Below are 18,463 nucleotides of genomic sequence, written 5' to 3'. Positions count from 1 at the left end.
AGAAGAAACACTGAAAAGAGAACAGCCTAGCAAGCAGCTGCTCGGACAAAAATATCCTAAGCTGTATTTATTCCAAAAATATTTGCTCTTGGACACTATCCTTTGGCTCTTCTATCCCTAATTAAGGAGACAATTTTATAAAAGTAGTCTGTATTTTTCCTGTTTAATCACCACTGCCTTAATATAAATGAAATCTATGATAATGGAAGAGAAAACAGAAGCTAATGATTTCTTAAATATTACAACATTTTATCCTTAAAAGGTTACCCAGAAAAATAATTCTGTCATGCTAAAGTTTATATTTACTTAAAAACTAGATAGTTTGAAATACAAAATAAAAAGAGTTCTCATCAGGAAAAAACACTTGCTTTATTCATTTGATGCCCCTTCAGCAGTACCAAGTTTTATTAAAACATAATTGCCAAATGCACATAAGCTGTTGCAGGATAGAAAAGAATGTGTGTAGTTACCAGACTAGGAAGGGTAATGTAAATCTTGAAAAAACTCTACGGTTATTATGCTACTAAACCCACCAAAATCTGAAAAATACGACCCAACCTCCTGTGCGTGCATGTGTCATGCTTTACGCGTTTACATGTTAAAAATAGCTTTTCCTTCAGATGTATTATCCTCTCTCTAGTACTAAAATGTGTCTCGGGGCAAAATTTCATAGTCTTAAAGAGAGGGAAAAAGAAACCAACTACAAGCCAACACTAAAACTGTCCGTTTCCAGGTCTCCTAGCTGCCAGCGTGGCCAGTAAACATAGCTTATCATCCATGAAGTTCAATACAGATACAGCTTCTTATACTTAATAAGATTAAGGCAGTCAAGATTTGCAAACGGACAGCCACTAATGAGATTTGTAATGGAGTCTGAAGTCCACAACGATTTTATTAACAATATCATTAACTCACATGCTACGTGGATATAGATACAAGTACTTTACCCAGACACCATAAATACGTAGGCAGATAAACTTCAGTGAACTCTATCTTCAAACAGACATTTACATCACTGCAAGAGCAGATTTTTGCAAATAAGTCAAATGACAAAAAATGAACAAGCACATAGGCATATATGCACACACACCTACGCAGACAACCTACACATGCATGCATAAGAGCTCTTAAAAATAATCCTTAGAAATATTTCACGTGGCTCAGACTCGGGATGAATTTTCTTACCATTAACTCTCAATAGGTTTAAGAGTTTTATTATGGACACCAATAGGCTAATTTTTCATCCAGGAGACAAGAGTTTTATAGCAGATTCGAAAACTTGGATGGAAAAAAGAAACCTGCTGTGCCTACTCTTAGTGGAGAGGGGGCATCAGCCACCACGCCCTTTTGCACTTCCCATGCCTGAGCAATCTTCCGTTTACATATCTGCTGAAAGCCTGGAACTGCACTTTGACCACCGGCCACAACGCTAACCTACGAAAGCCTCTTTCCAAGCTATGAAACTACCCTCCATTTAAAGGCTGGGATGCAACTGACAAAGTAGTTTTTTTCTACATGTAGAATGCAGCAGTGTTAACTTCCCGTACTGATTTATAAACACCAAAAAAGAAAAATTCCAAGACTGGTATTTTGGCTCCATTGTAGTGACCTGTACCAGGAATCTACAGCCTGGCAAAGTTAACTTTCAAAGGCCAAACACAGCAAAGGTCTAAAATCTTCTAGAAATAAATAATAAAGGAGGAAAAGTACAATACACTCACCAGGCGTGTGTTAACAACAGGAAACAGCAATGCCAAGAGGGCCCCATTCAGCATATGCATCTGCAACCTTAGAAAAGAGATGTGATATTACTTTCACAGATGTAAATAAAATGTAGTATTTTCACATATTTTATGTAGTATCTCTTCAATAAAAGGTAGCAAGAGATGCAAGAAAATTGTGTTGTCTTGAATTTGAGTAAAGCCACTGTCAAATGCAATAACCATGACAAAAACCTCTTTAAATACATGCTTAAATAATTCCTAAAGTAGGTCTTCTTTCTATAATGAGCTTTGGATTCCTAGAAAGCCTAGACTGCCTGATTTGTCCTGTTCATGATGGAAGCTACTAAATAGTTGAATTTTGCTGTTCATTTGTCTTTCAGAGCTAAAAATAGTGTATTTGAAAAAGGTTTTTACTCCTGTCTAACTCTGTAAATGTACAGCTTCAAAGTAAAGCTTCAGGAATTCGGAATCACAGAATGGTTTGGGTTGGAAGGAACCTTTAGAGGTCATCTAGTCCAACTGCCCCACAGTGAGCAGGGACATCTTCAACCAGACCAGGTTGCTCAGAGCCCCGTCCAACCTGGTCTCGAATGTTTCCAGGGATGGGGCAGTGACCACCTCTCTGGGCAACTTGGGCCAGGGTTTCACCACCCTCACGGTAAGAAATTTCTTCCTTACATCCAGTCTAAATCTATCCAGGAAGAAGTCCTTTAAAATAAAAGAAGAATTACATTTCTCAAAATGCAACGGCAAGTCCTAAACAAAGAATAAGGCAGGAAAGTAGTATTATAATTATACATATGTATATTTTTATTATTTATATAATATACAGTATTTTGTATAGCTTTCAGTCATCTTTTTCTGAACCACTGTTGCATCACAAGAACACAAAAATAGTATGAGTACTGTTTCAGTCTACATACGACACACAGTAAAAAATAAACTCTACAACCACTGCCCGTCAAACTGTTAGGAATTTAAAAGTCTCTTGATGGGAAAAAGGTATTACAATTTCAAAATAGTTCTTCAAATGTAATTTATATGCTGCCAGGGTGTTGGAAAATAGAAAGGCTCATTGTGAAAAACAACAAATATTGTGATTTCCACTCTGCAACCGGTCTTTTGCAAATGCATAGCAAATCCAGGATTGCCTGGACTCCGGACATACTTCTCACGCTCTCCGAGATGGAGATGCTAACACAGTGTCTCCTGTTCAGCCCACTCCATGCCCAAGTCAGGAACAGCAGGAGAAAGCCGCAGACAGACAGTAGCAGTTCCAAAGTAACTCACGAGGCGTGCCCCCAGCACCGTTTCTCCAGCCACTGCCTCAACTAAGGCAAGAAAGAGCCGAGATGACCATCATGGTGGCAACCACAGCCATTGCTGATGGCCATTCTACCTGGCAGGGGTTCCCGCAGCCTCCCCCCAGCACGACCAGTTGCACCCCTTAGCTCCTTACCGCACCCAGGGCTCCCTGCACTTAGAAACGCTGGTGGTTCATAACGTTCATAACACGCAGTATTCCAGAACACATTGGACAGATTTGAGAAATACCCACGTCAGCAAAAATTCACTTTAACTTATATCCACAATTTTAAATCTGGACCCATTCTGTATACGTGGCCTTCAATGAAGCCCACTTACTAATTTTCAGTGAGGGTAATAAAAAGGTATAAGGCCCATGAGAAAAATTACACAAGCCCATACACTGATCTGTAGAAATATGCGTGCATTCTCATCTGTTACTGAGCTAATTCGTGTTGCTAAGCAAGGCCAAAACCACCAGTACAAAAGAACCAAGGGTATGTGGCTCAACATCTATGATTTAAGCCCTGACCCTTTTCAAGGTGTCATTTTTCAGTCCAACCAATGTGCCTTTCCAACTGTACATCTTCATATTTTACAACTTCAGCTGTGATTAACTTCTAAAATACACTATGCAAGTAGACAGAAATATGGTAAGGAAGAAGCAATACCTGAAGAGAATCATTGCAATCCGACATGGAGGACAGGCAAGAAGAAAAATCTGAAATGTTAGAAACAAACTTCAATTAATGATATGACCTCTTTCAGACTCCATTTTCTAGATCTTTCTTTCCCAGTTCTGCATGTCAGAAATCATTTCTAACCAAAAGAACTGTTTTACAGCAGAGCTAGAAAAGACCATAAAGCCTGAACACGTTAAAAGGTCTCACATTACCTACATGTAAGAGAATTTAAGCAGTATGAGCAGCATCTAGGGTTCGACTTCTGCCAGTGCCTAAGAAACAAAGTCAAATTCTAGCCTATTTGATACTGTCATTATAAAAATATTTTAAATAAAGTACTTTTAAAGTACTGTAAAAAAAATCTGTCAATTATTAGCTAGCTGTTTCACAAGACTGTAAGTAAGTGAATACAACCGGAGCAGCGTGTTTGTTTTTCTTTACAGGCTGTACTTCTACCATAAATAGGACCTGATTTAAAATTTTATGTAATGAAGTCCTGTTGTTTTGCAACAATTTAAAAGTTGTTTCTAAATTTAGAGGATAACCATCATCTTTTGATACTGCTGTCCAGAACCTCTCACAGCAACTTGAAATAGTTCATACCAGGAAGTCTTGCTCCAGGTAGGAAGAGCTTACTCCATAATTGTTCAGTGATAAGAATCCAATTTTTATATTGTCAACTACTGCAAAGAAGAGACTTTGGCCTACTGTCTGATAAAAAGTATTTCAGAAAAAAAAATGGATCACGCTTTTTATTGCTGTTGCTAAAATAAATTCACAATAGATTATTTCACAGCCAATCCACAAAACAAATTCTCAGTAAATCACTTCAAGTGAGAACACTGGGAGAATACGTCTGCTTTGTGGACATGTCAGATCAGACAATTCACCAAACGTGTTCCTTTGAAGTGCTACAGAACTGGGAAGAGGCCTCTGATGTATATTCACATCAGTTACTACCAGGTCATGTACTTGGCGCAGCAACAGCAGAAATGCTGAAGCCAGTCTCATACTACTGAGCCCTTGTGTATAAAAGGGGCTTGCTGTCGTTACCATACAAATAAATGTACAAATTCCAAATATTTTATTTCCAGTGCAAGTTCTTAATATACAGCCATTTATTTCTCTCATCCACTTACTTGTACATTTAACTCAAGTCAGTCTCAGTAACAGTTTAGAACATGCACACACACACAAATATTTTTTCCTAAGTCATACAGAACTAAAGGCACAGCAAGAGCGAGGCAGCAATTAAATTTAACCAAATGCACCTCAAGACATTTTCGTAGTGAATACTGTTAAAACCCAGAGTTTCTCTGAAGTCTTGTATTTAAAAAGCAAGTCATTTCAACTCATCAGGACAGGTTAAAGAAGAAGAGAACACAGCAGATGCATGATGACAATCCACTACAGAATGCTTTTTTGTGCTAAGAAAAAAAAAGTACATGCCAGAAAAGTCTAACGAGAGGTCTCTATCACCTTGCACGTAAGACCCATATGGCTTCTGGGAAAAGCGTCTAACACTTACTATGCTTCACTATTCCATCAGTGCATTTTTGCAATAAACTTTGTTTACTGAAGTTCCTTGAACTGTGGACTATGTTTTCTCTTCTTTGGAGACCAGAAATACCTTCTCTAGGTCTCTTATAATAACTGTTTTTCTTCCCATGCTACTTGCACGCATTAGTCAAATTTTTTAAGCGCTACATGTTGTACATTAGCAAAAGGAGATACGATATTTAGAGTCTCACTAGTTCATCCAGAGTTTTAAATTCATATTCTTTTATGATTTCCTTAAATTCAGAAATCTGGCAGAAGATACGTGTTACTTTTGAAGCACAGTTCATACCTTCATGGAAGAAACTCTGCTCTTTCAATACAGAATTTTTTTTCTTCTTTTTATTTCCTACATCTTAAAAAAAAAAACCAAACACACTGACCTTTTTGTCTATATGCACAAAATAATCAAACCAGAAATATGTCTTAATCACACCAGTCATTTCTTTTTCTGACACACTGCAGAACGCTCCAACTACCACATCGTAAAGCAAAAGCCACAATACAAGTCTGCATGCTGTTTGAATCTCACCACTGAGGATAAAAAAAAATAGCTAGTATTAGAAAAGGACGGCATTGTTACAGACACCGAGATGGACACACCAATCTACAATGCTTCACTACCACGGAGACGGGCAAGGAAGAGACCAAGATGCACAGCTGCTTATTTTTACACCAACTCTACTGCAAGAAACAGTTTCAGGATTTATTTTTAAGCACACAAGTCCCTCTGTTATGACGGATCTTTCAGAAAACAAGCCTGACTTCCATTTTGTATGACAGAAGAGAAATTAGAACTAGAATGTTTCTGTTAAAACTTTTGGATAATGGAAGAGCTCTTCAAATGTTTCAGCTTCCGCAGTTTAATATCAAGCACTTTCTCTCTAAATACGTATATACTCTATGTGACAAATAAATCTCAACTTCTTAACAGGGGTGTTTTACAAGACACCCTTGTATCTGATTTTCAAAGAACTACATCACTGAGTAGATTCAAACATTATAAAAAGCATCATCGTTCAGCTCACGAGTAATTAGCAGTCTTAAAATATCTGGTTAACATCAGCCAAGCTCACAAGCCCTAACACAAGTGTTTGCATTCTCATCCCATAATCATATTACATTGCACTGTCAGACTGGAAATACAACCCTGCGCCTTGCAGGGGGAAGCTGCTACGTTTTATAAACGTGAGTAACACACAGATCATCTTGTTTGATGAACAGAAACAAACTAGAAAGACAAAAGACGACAATTCAAAAGGTAGCGGGTGAAGAAAAGAACAAGCCACACAACTAACTATTCCAGATTAACCCCCACACGAACCAGCACTTGTAATATCAACGGGAATGCTTGCAGGTGCCCGAGCAGAGCTGTTTCTGGCAGAAGGTAGCCAAGCACGCTACCAGTAAAGCCACTGCATCTCACACACGGCACAGATTTCATTTACCTTTCCAAACAGCACCTTCTCTGTCCCTGAGCCGCCTGTTTGGTTTGGTATCTCACTGCTGCAGACTGCAAACATATCTTTCCTTTCAAACATTCCAGTCACGATCACTTAACCAGATCATAAATTGGTTTAGTATACTATTCAAAATGAAAACTTCATGAGGTTAGACTTCAATTTCTACTTGTAATATTCAGAGCAATGTGAAAAACTCATGAAAACATTCATTCAAAAATTAATTTTTGAAAAAAGAAAAGGGGAAAAATAAAGAATGAAGAAGAAAAAGACGTTTCAGTCAATCTGCACTGAAATAAAAATTTTCACCCTTTCTTAGGTGTATTAAAGCAGAAGAGATTAAGAGGTATGTTTAAAAGGCTGAGACACAGCCGTAAGGTTAAGTGTATTTTACTGTACATGTGAAAACCATTAATTTTCCCCCACAACAGTAAAACGTAAGGCAAGGAACATTCAAGCAGCTGGATAATTTAAAAGATGTAGAAGATTTTGTTAATTAACTCTAAAACTAATTTTTCAAGTAAGTTCAAAACAATCCCCCTGTCATTTATCAGAAAGCAATGGTTTAACAACTCTGGCTTTGATGCAGCATCTAGATATGTTAGATGTCAGATGTTCTTGTCTAAATTGTGAGCTCAGCACAGAACAGCCAGATCACTTAAAGACGTCTTGTTTGCCTTCTAAAAGGTAAGTTTTAAAAATAAAAAATTGTGACTCTGGTTTGACAAGTTCAGACTGCCAAATCAGAAAAGAAAACAAAGATCAAAAGATGTTACACTCTCACTGCTAAACAGCAGCAAGCTGAACGTATTTCAGCATAGAAACCCCAGCTGCCTCGCTGCAGCTGTCGGACAGGTTTAGGGATTAATTAATGTGTCCGGTGGAACTGTTAATCTAGTGTTAAGAGTACTCATGATTCACAGCAACACTGCTGGCAGAGCATTAAGCAATACTACAGTAAAAGTAGTTTCTGTGTTATAAAAACCAGACTCTGGGAACATAACAAGCTGCCTGTCCCCCTCTCCAACCTCCCAGTTCCCCCCAGGGAAGAACGAAGCGTAGCAAGTTGAACAATTTCCACCCTCTACAATCCAATGTCTTGTACATCATATACGCTCAGTGGGACGTTCTAGATCAGCCTTCCCTTCCGCAGGCTTAGCCTGTTTACTCGACAAACCTGGGCTCACCTTCTTCCCTTTCACCGTCTTCAGTGAAAGATTTCTAGACTTCTCGTATTTTAGGATTAATTATTAACATAAGACTCAGGTCTTTCTATGTGTGCAGTAGCATTAGTTATCTCATCTGAGGAATTAGTATTTCAGAGAAAAGGTGTCACTGAGGTTATTTTTCTTTGTTTTTCTCTAATCACTGTCTGCACCAGCCCTTCATCAGTAATGGGTTACTTCACTCCCCATTCCCAGCTTAATGCTTCAGCAAAACCTGACCATCAAAAACTTACCTGGAGGTAAAAGAACATAAAAGGCTAAATTAAGAACAAATATTCAAAAGTCCAACTTCTTAAGAAAACTTAATTTGCATTGTATTTAAGCTCGCATTTACACAATAAGATTCTCATGTGCATATCCATTTACATTCACTTCTGTTACTTTTTCCCCCCCGAGCGTGACGTTTCATAGCTGTTTCCTACAGCAGCAAAACCATCACTGAAAAGTCCTGCTTTGCTCTGCCTCCAGTCACCAATATCTTTCCTTGTCCAAGTTCACAATTCTTCTGTTTGTGGGATTTTACAACAGAAATTGTAATCTTTAAAAACAGCAGGACAGTAAGCATCGACTAGCTTTATCACTACAGATAATTTTTGCCAAAGAAGCAAACAGTAACACAATCTATAAGCAGCTAAGGCATGTAACATCATACTGCTGATAATTTAAATTGGCATTTCACTAACTACCCAAGTATTAAAATACAAACAATTAAATTAACTTGACACTGACTACTTGGCAGTATGAATAAATGTAAACCCTTACCACATCTATCTAAAGCCCTGAGGAAGTGTCACGAGAAACATGAGTCCCGTTACGCTCTCTGTGGGTTTCAAATTCATGGTCCTGAACTTGTTCCCAGTAACACCAACATGGCGCAGCCTGTGGCAGGGAAGGTGGCTGCTGCACAGCCGCTGCGGTACAATGCATCACCTGCGACGAGCCGTGCAAACATTCACAGCAGCGCAAGGGGGGCAACAAAGAAGGGTTTCAAGAATGGAAATCACTAGGTGAGAGTCATCCCAATCCCTGGAACTCCTAAGGTGCCCAGCGTGGTTACTGCTGCTGTTTGGGTCAGTCAACCACTCCACTCAGGCAGCTATTCCTGAAACACCAGTTGATGCTGTCAGCAAACAATCTGCACAAAACGGTGTGTGAAACTGCCAAACGGGTTAAAAAATCCATCCTAGAAACAGATTACAGCCAACAGTGATACACTGCAACACTGGATAGTACAGAGAAACAATTATTCATAGCTTTGTTTTCAAAAAAAAAAAAAAAAAAAAAGAGGGAAAAAAGAATTTTAAAAGGCCTGTCTCTCCATAACATGTTGCTCAAACTGCATGTTACACTTTGATTGATAGTTGCTTTAAATCTGCGATGATCTCATCAAAACAAACCAGTATCTCATGACCTAATTATTCATCTAATTGCCTTTAGATAATAATCCCCTGTGCAAATATTTGGAGTAAGAGAAAGTTAAGCTTTTTCATCTAGAATTTCCAGTCGTGCAATTCCTACTCCTTTTCAGAGAGTCAGACTATTTCTTGTCAATTCCCCACTTTTTGTACTGCTTTCTCCTAAGAATATACAGAATAAAGGAGATAATTACCAAAGCATGCATTCTACCCTCCAGCACAGCAGGTATTTCCAAATTCTAGCAACTCCAAAGCGAAGGCTTAAACCTAGAGCTGTAAACTCCAGTTCCTCAGCTAGAACATTCGTCAGCAGCACGACATATCACCGTGACCCTGATCACCTTGACTAAAGCACGCAGAAATTCTCAGCTCAAGATACAGCATGTACTGGCCAAATCTTGTCAAAACGGCTGAGCCGTAACCTCTTCAAACAAAGAAAACAGCGATTCACAGCCTGCAGACACACCTTTTCATGCTAAATTAAAAATTACTATTATTTCTGAATAAGAATCCTTGCCTTGCCTCACACTAGTATTTCTCAATTTTTCTACTATATGCTGGGATTCACTAAAAATAAGCACAACGGTGAAACACACCACATACAGTGTTAAAACTATCACAGAAAAGCTTTTCCTCAGCTCAATAAATAATTGTTACGTTAATTATGGTATCAGTTAAAGCCTTTGAACTTCAGTTGACAGTGCTTAAATCACTGCTTAAAATTTGATTGTAACAATTAAAAATATTGACAGTTATTGGAACCAAGGGCAGAATAAATTGTACAATGGAACTATGGTGGTTTTGAATGCCAGACTAATAGTTCTGGAGCATCCCAGACCCAGCATAAAGGAACCAAAGATCTGTCTCATGACCTGTCACTTCATACCTATGCCCCTTGAGCTGCTATCACCTTTCTAGCAGTGAAAGGCACTCTTCGGCACAAAATAAGGCTTGCCACCAAGAACCAAGGCTTGCCACCAAGACCTACTGGTGCTTTCGGTGCTTTCACTGTTCTTCATCTGCCCTTTTTCACCACACACCAGGATGGATTTTCCCTCTAGTAATCAGCTTTATGAGGAGGTATCACAAGTTAATTTGCAGTTGTAAAAAGAAAGATTTGTGTGTTCTGCAGATCTAAAAATCGAGCTGCACACTTCATAAGCCATTATGTTTGTGAGCTGTGATTACGCACATCTCCCACTGACGTCACAAATTTTCTGTCTATCAGATAGCATCTCAGAGCACTGCAAGGATTGCTGACTTTGCTACAAGCCTCACGCACCTCCTAAATGTACTGATTTGGGAATAAATCATGCTATACTCCAATTATATAGCCCTGCTTTTCTCAAATACTTTTTACAGTCCTTAACACATCAAATTCTACTAAATTTTATTTTTATTCTGTCTCCTGAAACACAGTCCTGTCTTCTGAGGTGCTTTAAAAATTACAAGTTCTGCAGGTAGCAGCACCAGGTTTTGGAACGCAGGAGGTATACACAAAAATTAGCCGCATAAGGGAAATACGCACACATACAAAAAGAGAGGTTTAGAAGCTTACATTTAGAGACTTACATTTTGAAAAATGTACATATATTCATAGGAAATTTTGCCTTGGCTGCTCTACATCTTGCCCAACAATCTTAACATGTTAAGCAGTGAACGAAACTATTGAAAAACATCTTCGACTTAGAATACTGCTACCCTTTAAAAATTGAGTAACTCATTAAACTTTCACCTGCAGGCTGTTGCTCATGAAACCCAATACCATTATTTAGTGTAATTTCTATAAAAATTTACTGGATTTCTGTAATGAAAGGTTCTTCATACTCACTCCCAAATAACACGATCTGAATGTCCCTTTAATTTTAATTCAAGGTTTTGAAGAGACAGAATATAGAAAACTGTACACAGTTTAACCGGATTCTTCCAAATATTACAAAGCATCTAGAAGCAGCTTCTGCAAATTAAATCCACATTTACATTTGAAAAAAATTACATTTGACCACATAATCAGATTTTTTACAAGATTAAAAAAAAAAAAAAAGGAGGTAGGGAAGAGGGGACAGACAGGAAGATAATTAATTAGTTGTCTGATGGGACATATTCCCGAATGATGCAGAATTCAGACAAGCTATGTTTATTATACAAGTTCTGAAAACAGCCCATTGTTTCCAAAAACACAGTAGCCTCTTTTGCAGAGGACAGAAAGGATCCAGGAGAAGCTAAAACCAGGAATAATGAACACCGGATTTAGTACTTACTGAACTGCAGATGCACGTAGCGCTGGTTTTAGTTATGCAAACATCAGATCAAGAGCACTGGATGAAACTGGGCTCCTCTATACTTCTTTCCCTTCCCTTTTTTCCACCTATCACCTCCCCTTTAGTTTACTTCTCTTTGCCTAAAAAGATCACTGTTGGAAGTAATCATCCAGCAACACAGGTGTTTCCTACAAAAACATTTTCTTTATTCCAGGCAAATGTCAGTCCTTAACTGTCTTAACTGCAGTGATTCGGTGTAGAGTTGGAAGAGAATTATGACAACTTACCAGGTGAGGATTTACCATTGAGAAATGATTCTGTAGGAGGAACACTTGCAAACCTCTTCCTAAAACAAGCAAAAAATAAAATCCCAAAACTCCTTTTACAGATTGGTATTAAGTCACTGTTCTGGAAGAGGGCATTGGCATATTGAAACCAAACTGACAACTGACAATAGTTTAAAACAGGGACTAGCTGTACCTATCATTTTAGGATTAGATTACAGGCATGTTTCTGCCAATCCCCTAAACTAGGGTTCAAGAGACTTGCACACACACACTTGTAACTTCTACAAACTGGTCAGTCATGATCTTCAGTGCTCAGAACTGAATAGTCTCAATGAAGCTCCAAGAAACCAAATTAAAACTGTAAGCGTCAAGATCCAACTCACAAGCCTAAAATTCAAATTTAAAAAAGGAAAAAAGTAATCATCAAGTAACCATTAAGGTTGGACAGGACCTTTCGCGATGACTTCACCCTACAATTGTTACCCACAACCTCTGATTTAGATGGATTTGCGTAAGAGTTTTTCCTCACATTTTGCTTTCCAAATTTCTCTTTTGCAATACAGACCAATTTTATTCCTGGGTCCTGGTTTGTAGTCATCTACATTTAATCTTAGTTGCCTGTCACCTCCAGCTTGATGTCTTACAGGACATCAAGAGATGTCTGTGTTACATGTTTTCATTAACTTACACTGACTGTGAGTAACAGCTTGCAAAGTATGTGTGTCCAAAATTACAAACGGGGGGTACAGGGACAAATCATGAAGAACACTGCTCCTTCACTGAACCCGCAATGAAGAACTGCTACGTGAACACAAGTGTTTCAGTTGAAAAGTTTAAAAATGTGTACTTTAAAGAATAGGGAAGAGACAAACAAATTGGTTTTGATATTGCAAGGCATGAAATTTTCCTTGCACCTCACTAAAGCAACGCTGTAAGTATTCCGAAGCTCATACACAGGGAGGCCACGCTTAGGTAGACACTTCTCAACAACCACGTTCAGATGCTGCTAAAAGCCTCTTCGACAAAACTTTTAAAGCAATCCACAGAGCTGCAACTGGCTATTGGACGAATCCTCCCTCTTACGCTGCTCAGTCAGAAACTTTAAAGATTTCCTTCACATCTTCAATTTCAATACCATAATTATGGGTCCTAAAATACTCTAAAGGGCTAATGTCCTGAAAATGTAACACTTGGCCCCCTTTTTCCTGCTAGAAAAAGGAGAATAGGTTTGCAACACCCCTGTAGACTTAATGTTTCCCTTTCAGGATATCCTTTTATGCCAGGTTTACAGCAGTATCATTGGTCCAATCATATCCTCAGTCCTAGAAAAACAGTGGTTTGGGTTGGTTTTTTTTCTTTTAAAGAGGTATACACTCTTGATGTAAAGAAAGAGCTTACTATGAATTCCTTCTTAGACTGCCCCACACACAGTAACTAAACATTGTGCTGCACAAAAACACCCTCATCCCTAGCAGACAGCTGTCAAAGAAGACACAGAAGTTTCCACTTTTTGTTTAGCATGTATTACAGCTTTTGAAAATTGAAATATTTATCTCTCAATGATGCTGCACTTACGTCAAGAGTGAAGCAACAATTTTGCCCTTCTTCCTCCAAAAGCTACACAAGAAGCCAAAACCAAGACCAGGGCTGGAAATGAGCAGTACTGTTTCTAAATAACTCAACTAGGTGGCAGGACGGCAACTGATTCTCTGAGTCTGATTAACCACAAGGACTGTTTAGGCAGTTAACTATGTTCATTTGATCGATACTTCATCCCTGCAATGACACATTTGAACTAGTTCTTCCCATTTATGAAACAGATTTGATTTGAACACCAGACCTAATCAAAACAGACTTGTTTGTAGAACTCAGTATCCATTGCATTACACAGTTCTGTCTGCCCAAACGCATCACAGGTGTAACTCCCATTGTATTCTGGGATTTCATTTCAGTCTTACATCTTTTAAAAGCAGGACTTCTGCTTTTACGCAGAGAAAACCTGAAGCACAATTTCCAGTTCCAAATATTTTTGGCTCAGAGCCCAGGGCCTTTACTGCTCTGAGGTGAGACAGTCACAGCTGAAGACAAGGAATACAGAAATTGAGTGAAAGAAGAGACTTTTACCAACAGCTACTGTTGGCGTCCCTTTGAAGTGATCTTGATTGTTGTAGCTCTTCACCTCCTACTTTGCTAATCCTAACGTTTAGGTGCAGCAGCAGGATTATGTACAAACTACTGTAAGAAGAGAAGCAAAGGATAAATTATATTTGCATGTATTTCATCTTGCCAGCCTGTTGCCTCAGCAAATTCAGGCCAGAAAAACAATGCTTGCAAGATTCCAGCTACTACATATTTCTCTTCTGCTGATGGAGGTCATGGACTATCTTTGCATCTAACCCGTTTGCTCTGCTGAAAACTGTTGGTTGTACAGGTATTTTCATTCCCAACGCTAAACCCAAGCTTCTTCCTAACACATCTGTTTGAGGATGAAGAGGCATGACTTCTGTATTTTGCCGACATACCCATCTTCTCAATTTCACAAACCCTGGAACAGCATTTCTAATGAGTAATTAGCATAGGTTTACAAAAATAAAGTTTCACAGTTCATCTGAAAGAGATTAAGAACTGCCCATGCCTGACTACAGAGGTTAAATCTCTGTCTTCCTGGGGGACAGCCTTAACGACTGAAGTAAACAGTACTAGCTCCCACATTTATGTGTAAGCATTAGCTTTTGCTGAATATTTTCCATAACATAGTATTATAATACCACATCAAGAAAACTAAACTTTCAAATCATAATGGTAACATATCCTCACCTCCTTTCCAGAGAATTAATAGGAAAATTTTTCAGCAAACATTTGAGTATTGCCAAAAAATAGAAGCTGACTATATTAGTTTATTTTTAATTACTTCTACAGCTCTTGCATACCTTCTACTTTCCCCTTCGTTACCAATACTGACTAACTGACTGCACAGCAATTGTTACCACTTCATGAGAAGTAAGTGTCCTGTGGTGTAAAATAGCAAGCTAACATTGCATCACTGCTTAGGAATTTACACAACCTACTAATTAGTTCTAGAACTGTAAGTTAATTGCTGTGAACGCCTTGAATATTGCTGTAAGAGCTTGGTTTTCCCCTCTTGAAATAACACCCATCTCCCTCAAACCTCTGGTGCAACGAGGAAAGGTGTTTCCATTCCTGGGAGGAAATACTCTCCAGGAGTGAAACGACTGGCTTGATGTGACACAGCCCAGACCACACCCTGCAGAGGGAGACCAAGCAGGGCATCCGTCTGGTTTTCATCCCCTGCTCATCTTAGATGTTGTTACCACGGCAGCTTTTCTGGAAACCGTTTTGACATTCTTCTATTAATTCCTGAGCTTAAATTTTCTTAGTTGTCCAGTGTTGAGGGTACAATATGAGCAAAATTAAGCAAAATAACAGTGATTTTTGACATGTCCCACACTTCTTACCAAGCTAGTGAAACTGACAGTTAAGTACATGCACAGAATTATTGCAAAATAGAGCTTGTAAGCTTTACATACTGCAGTTCAGTCACTGTTTAGGAACATTTCCGTTATTTTGGAAGCCACGCAAATTGCGCATCATGATGCAACAACAACCAAGCCACAAGTCATCAAAGCACCCAGTTTATCCACAGGCATTAAGGCAGATCGGTTTGTTCACCCAATCTGTGAGAAGGGGTAACCCTTGTTTCCTTACTGTTCAGCTTCTAAAAATAGAAAGGTACACCAACATTGCCTGCACAAAATAGAGCCAATTTTTTCTTCAACACCTTCACACCCCTAAAAGTCACCTGCTTGAAAAAGTTACATGTAAATTACATAGCCCTTTTAGCAGGAATCTTGTTTTCATTAATTTGGGTGCAAATTTTAGCACCGCTGTCAGCAAAAAGTGCATTTTCTACCCTCGAAACAAGGATTAGGTGAAAGCAAGTGGTGAGACAGCCCTAATTTTTCACATTTTCAACCAGAGATGTGGACATTAGTCACAGCTAGAATTTCACCCTTTCATTTGACTTGTTTTTTTAATATATTTCAGTTCAGCTGATTAAAAACAAAGTCAGTTTTAACATGTTTACAGCAATTCTTGGCATTTGTACTTTTGCTATGCACTTTCAGCCCACAAACCAACTATGGGAAAAATCCCGCTTTGCAAGTCTAAAACCGAGTGGCTGTACACACGCCTCACCTGCATCATAGTGACCACGTGGCACGGATTCAGGAGGTAAATGACAGTCCTGGTGGCAAACTTGAAGCCCACCTCCAGCCCAAAGACCAGGCAGAGCAGCACCAGCAGCAGGTTCTTGCCCAGGCTCTCCCGCTTTGCCTGGGGCTGCTGCAGCAGCAGGGGAGCCTCCAGCTCCCTGGCGTGCAGCTGCCTCAGCTTCCAGAGGGAGAGCAGGATCTCCACGACGCCCACGCTGAGGAAGACCAAGCTCTCCACCCAGCGCTGCTGCCCGGAGAGAAAGGCCGCGCACTCCGGCCCTCCGTTGCCAGCGAAGCTGGGGTCCACACCCCCGTACATCCAGTCCAGGAGGTTACGGAGGCTGTAACGAGACATGGCGGGACGGCGCCTCTCCTCCTCCCCGCCACCGTCCAGGAACAGGTAGGAGCAAGACGGAATCAGAGCCCAAATGCCGTCGGGCTGACGGAACATGAAACGCGAGGGCGGCCCCTCTGCAGTCCCCTTCCTGGCCAAGCTCCGGAGGAAGCAGCTCCGCTCGGGGCACGGCTGATTTGCGACCTCCCTCTCGGTGCCAGGCCGGGCCGCGACCGGCAGCAGCCTGCAAGAAGAGAGGAGCCCCGGCTGAACGCAGCCTGCCAGCGGTGCCCGAAGCCCCTCGCCTCAAGGCTCTCCCCTGCCCGACCCTCACGGCGCTGCCTGCGCAGGCAGGACACGCACCGCGGCCCGCCCGGCCTCCACGCCGCCCTCCCCTCAGCCCGCCCTTCCCGCCGCGCAGCGCCGGGCCCGGTACCTCCGCCGGCGGGAGCGGCTCGGAGGAGGCAGGCCCGGCGCCCCCGGCCTGGGCGAGGGAGGGGAAGGAGGAAGCGGCGCTGCCCTCAGCGGCGGAGCCGGAACGGCGGAGCGTGCGAGCCGGGGCGGGCGGGCCGCTCCCTGCCGCTGCTGCTACCGCTGCTGCCGCCGCCGCACCCCGCGGCTCTGCCGGCCCCTTCCCGGCCCCGCGGCATCGCCCCACCGACGTGCCCGACTCGCACCGAAAAATGGACGCGGCCCCCGGATTGGCCGCCCGCTGCTCGCCCCGCCCCGCCCGCTCCCGCCTCGTCCTTCCTCGGCGGGCTGCGCCTCAGCCTCGCGTTCCGCGGCCGTCTGCTGCCTGTGTTCTCTGCTCCTCCTCCTCCTCCTCTGGTCACCCAGAGCAGGCTGCACAGGACCGCGTCCAGGCGGGTCTGGAATATCTCCAGAGAAGGAGACTCCACAGCCTCCCTGGGCAGCCTGGGCCAGGGCTCCATCACCCTCAGAGGGAAGAAATTCTTCCTCATGTTCAGACGGAACTGCCTGTGCCTCAGTTTGTGCCCATTGCCCCTTGTCCTGTCGCTGAGCACCACTGGAAAGAGTCTGGCTCCGTCCTCCTGACACCCACCCTGCAGATATTTATAAGCATATATTAGGTCCCCTCTCAGTCCATCCTCGTAGCCCAGGTCATTGATGAAGAAGTTGAACAAGACTGGGCCCAGTACTGACCCCTGAGGGACACCACTAGTTACCGGCCTCCAACTAGACTCAGCGCCGCTGATGACAACCCTCTGAGTTCTGCCATTCAGCCAGTTCTCTATCTACCTCACCGACCACTCATCCAGCCCACACTTCCAGAGCTTCCCTAGGAGGATATAATGGGAGACTGTGTCGAAAGCCTTGCTGAAGTCGAGGTAGTCTTGAATATCTCCAGAGAAGGAGCGAGGGGGGTAGGGGGGTGTCAGGGTGGGGAGAACTGTGAACCAACACACCCACGAGCTGCCCACTACTACAGGTTGTATTTCACATACCGTGCCTGTCGCACGTCGCTCTGGCCTTCCTGACCGTGACCCAGCTCCCATACAATGGCAGCGCTGGCACCGGCCAAGGCGTTGAGCCCGCTGCGTTGAGAAGAAAAGCTCAGTTCTGCAAATAAGCTTGACAAGACGAAGCAGGTATGTCCTCCCGCCAAGCCGGAGAGGTTTCCGTGTCGCAGAGGGGCAGCAACCTCTGCTCTGTAACCCTGGCGGCGGTACCTGTGTGCCCTTCTGCTTTGAACGAAATTACTCCTTTTTTGGGGGAAAGAAGGGGGACCCACCAGGCTTTTCCGGGATCATCAAGGGCTCCTTTCCACAATTCTTCCACAAAATGCCGTTTTCTCGGTCCTTGCTAATTCATTAAAATCCCTACTGTTGGTTTAATCATGCACAAACCCACAGCAGAAAGTGGATTTGCAGAAAGCGGATGCACAAGGGCGCATTTGTCCCAGTTACGAGTAGAAGTAATAGTAAGGCTTGCTTGACCACATCATCAGGTCTCTGGTG

General features: G+C 41.7%; 1 protein-coding gene across 3 annotated transcripts in view; it reads right to left on the bottom strand.

Moving 5' to 3' along the window:
* TMEM164 (transmembrane protein 164) overlaps positions 1–17,266 on the bottom strand; it is a 40,481-nt gene extending 23,215 nt beyond the window's left edge. The window contains exons 1-4 of one of the 3 annotated variants that reach the window (XM_075435409.1): positions 17,162–17,266; positions 16,134–16,728; positions 3,701–3,750; positions 1,722–1,788 (exon numbers count right to left, since the gene is read on the bottom strand). In XM_075435409.1, the coding sequence (XP_075291524.1) occupies positions 1,722–1,788; positions 3,701–3,750; positions 16,134–16,601 (585 nt within the window). In that variant the 5' untranslated portion in view covers positions 16,602–16,728; positions 17,162–17,266. Of the gene's footprint in view, positions 1–1,721; positions 1,789–3,700; positions 3,751–16,133; positions 16,842–16,920; positions 17,130–17,161 lie in introns of those variants that run through there. The other 2 variants (XM_075435408.1, XM_009945220.2) reach the window with 2 other exon arrangements.
* Positions 17,267–18,463: the final 1,197 nt, after the last annotated feature.

This window comes from Opisthocomus hoazin, chromosome 14 (genome assembly GCF_030867145.1).
Source record: "Opisthocomus hoazin isolate bOpiHoa1 chromosome 14, bOpiHoa1.hap1, whole genome shotgun sequence".
NCBI classification, from domain to species: Eukaryota; Metazoa; Chordata; class Aves; order Opisthocomiformes; family Opisthocomidae; genus Opisthocomus; species Opisthocomus hoazin.
Note: the sequence above shows the minus strand (reverse complement) of the source record. Positions and strands in the feature narration are given on the sequence as shown.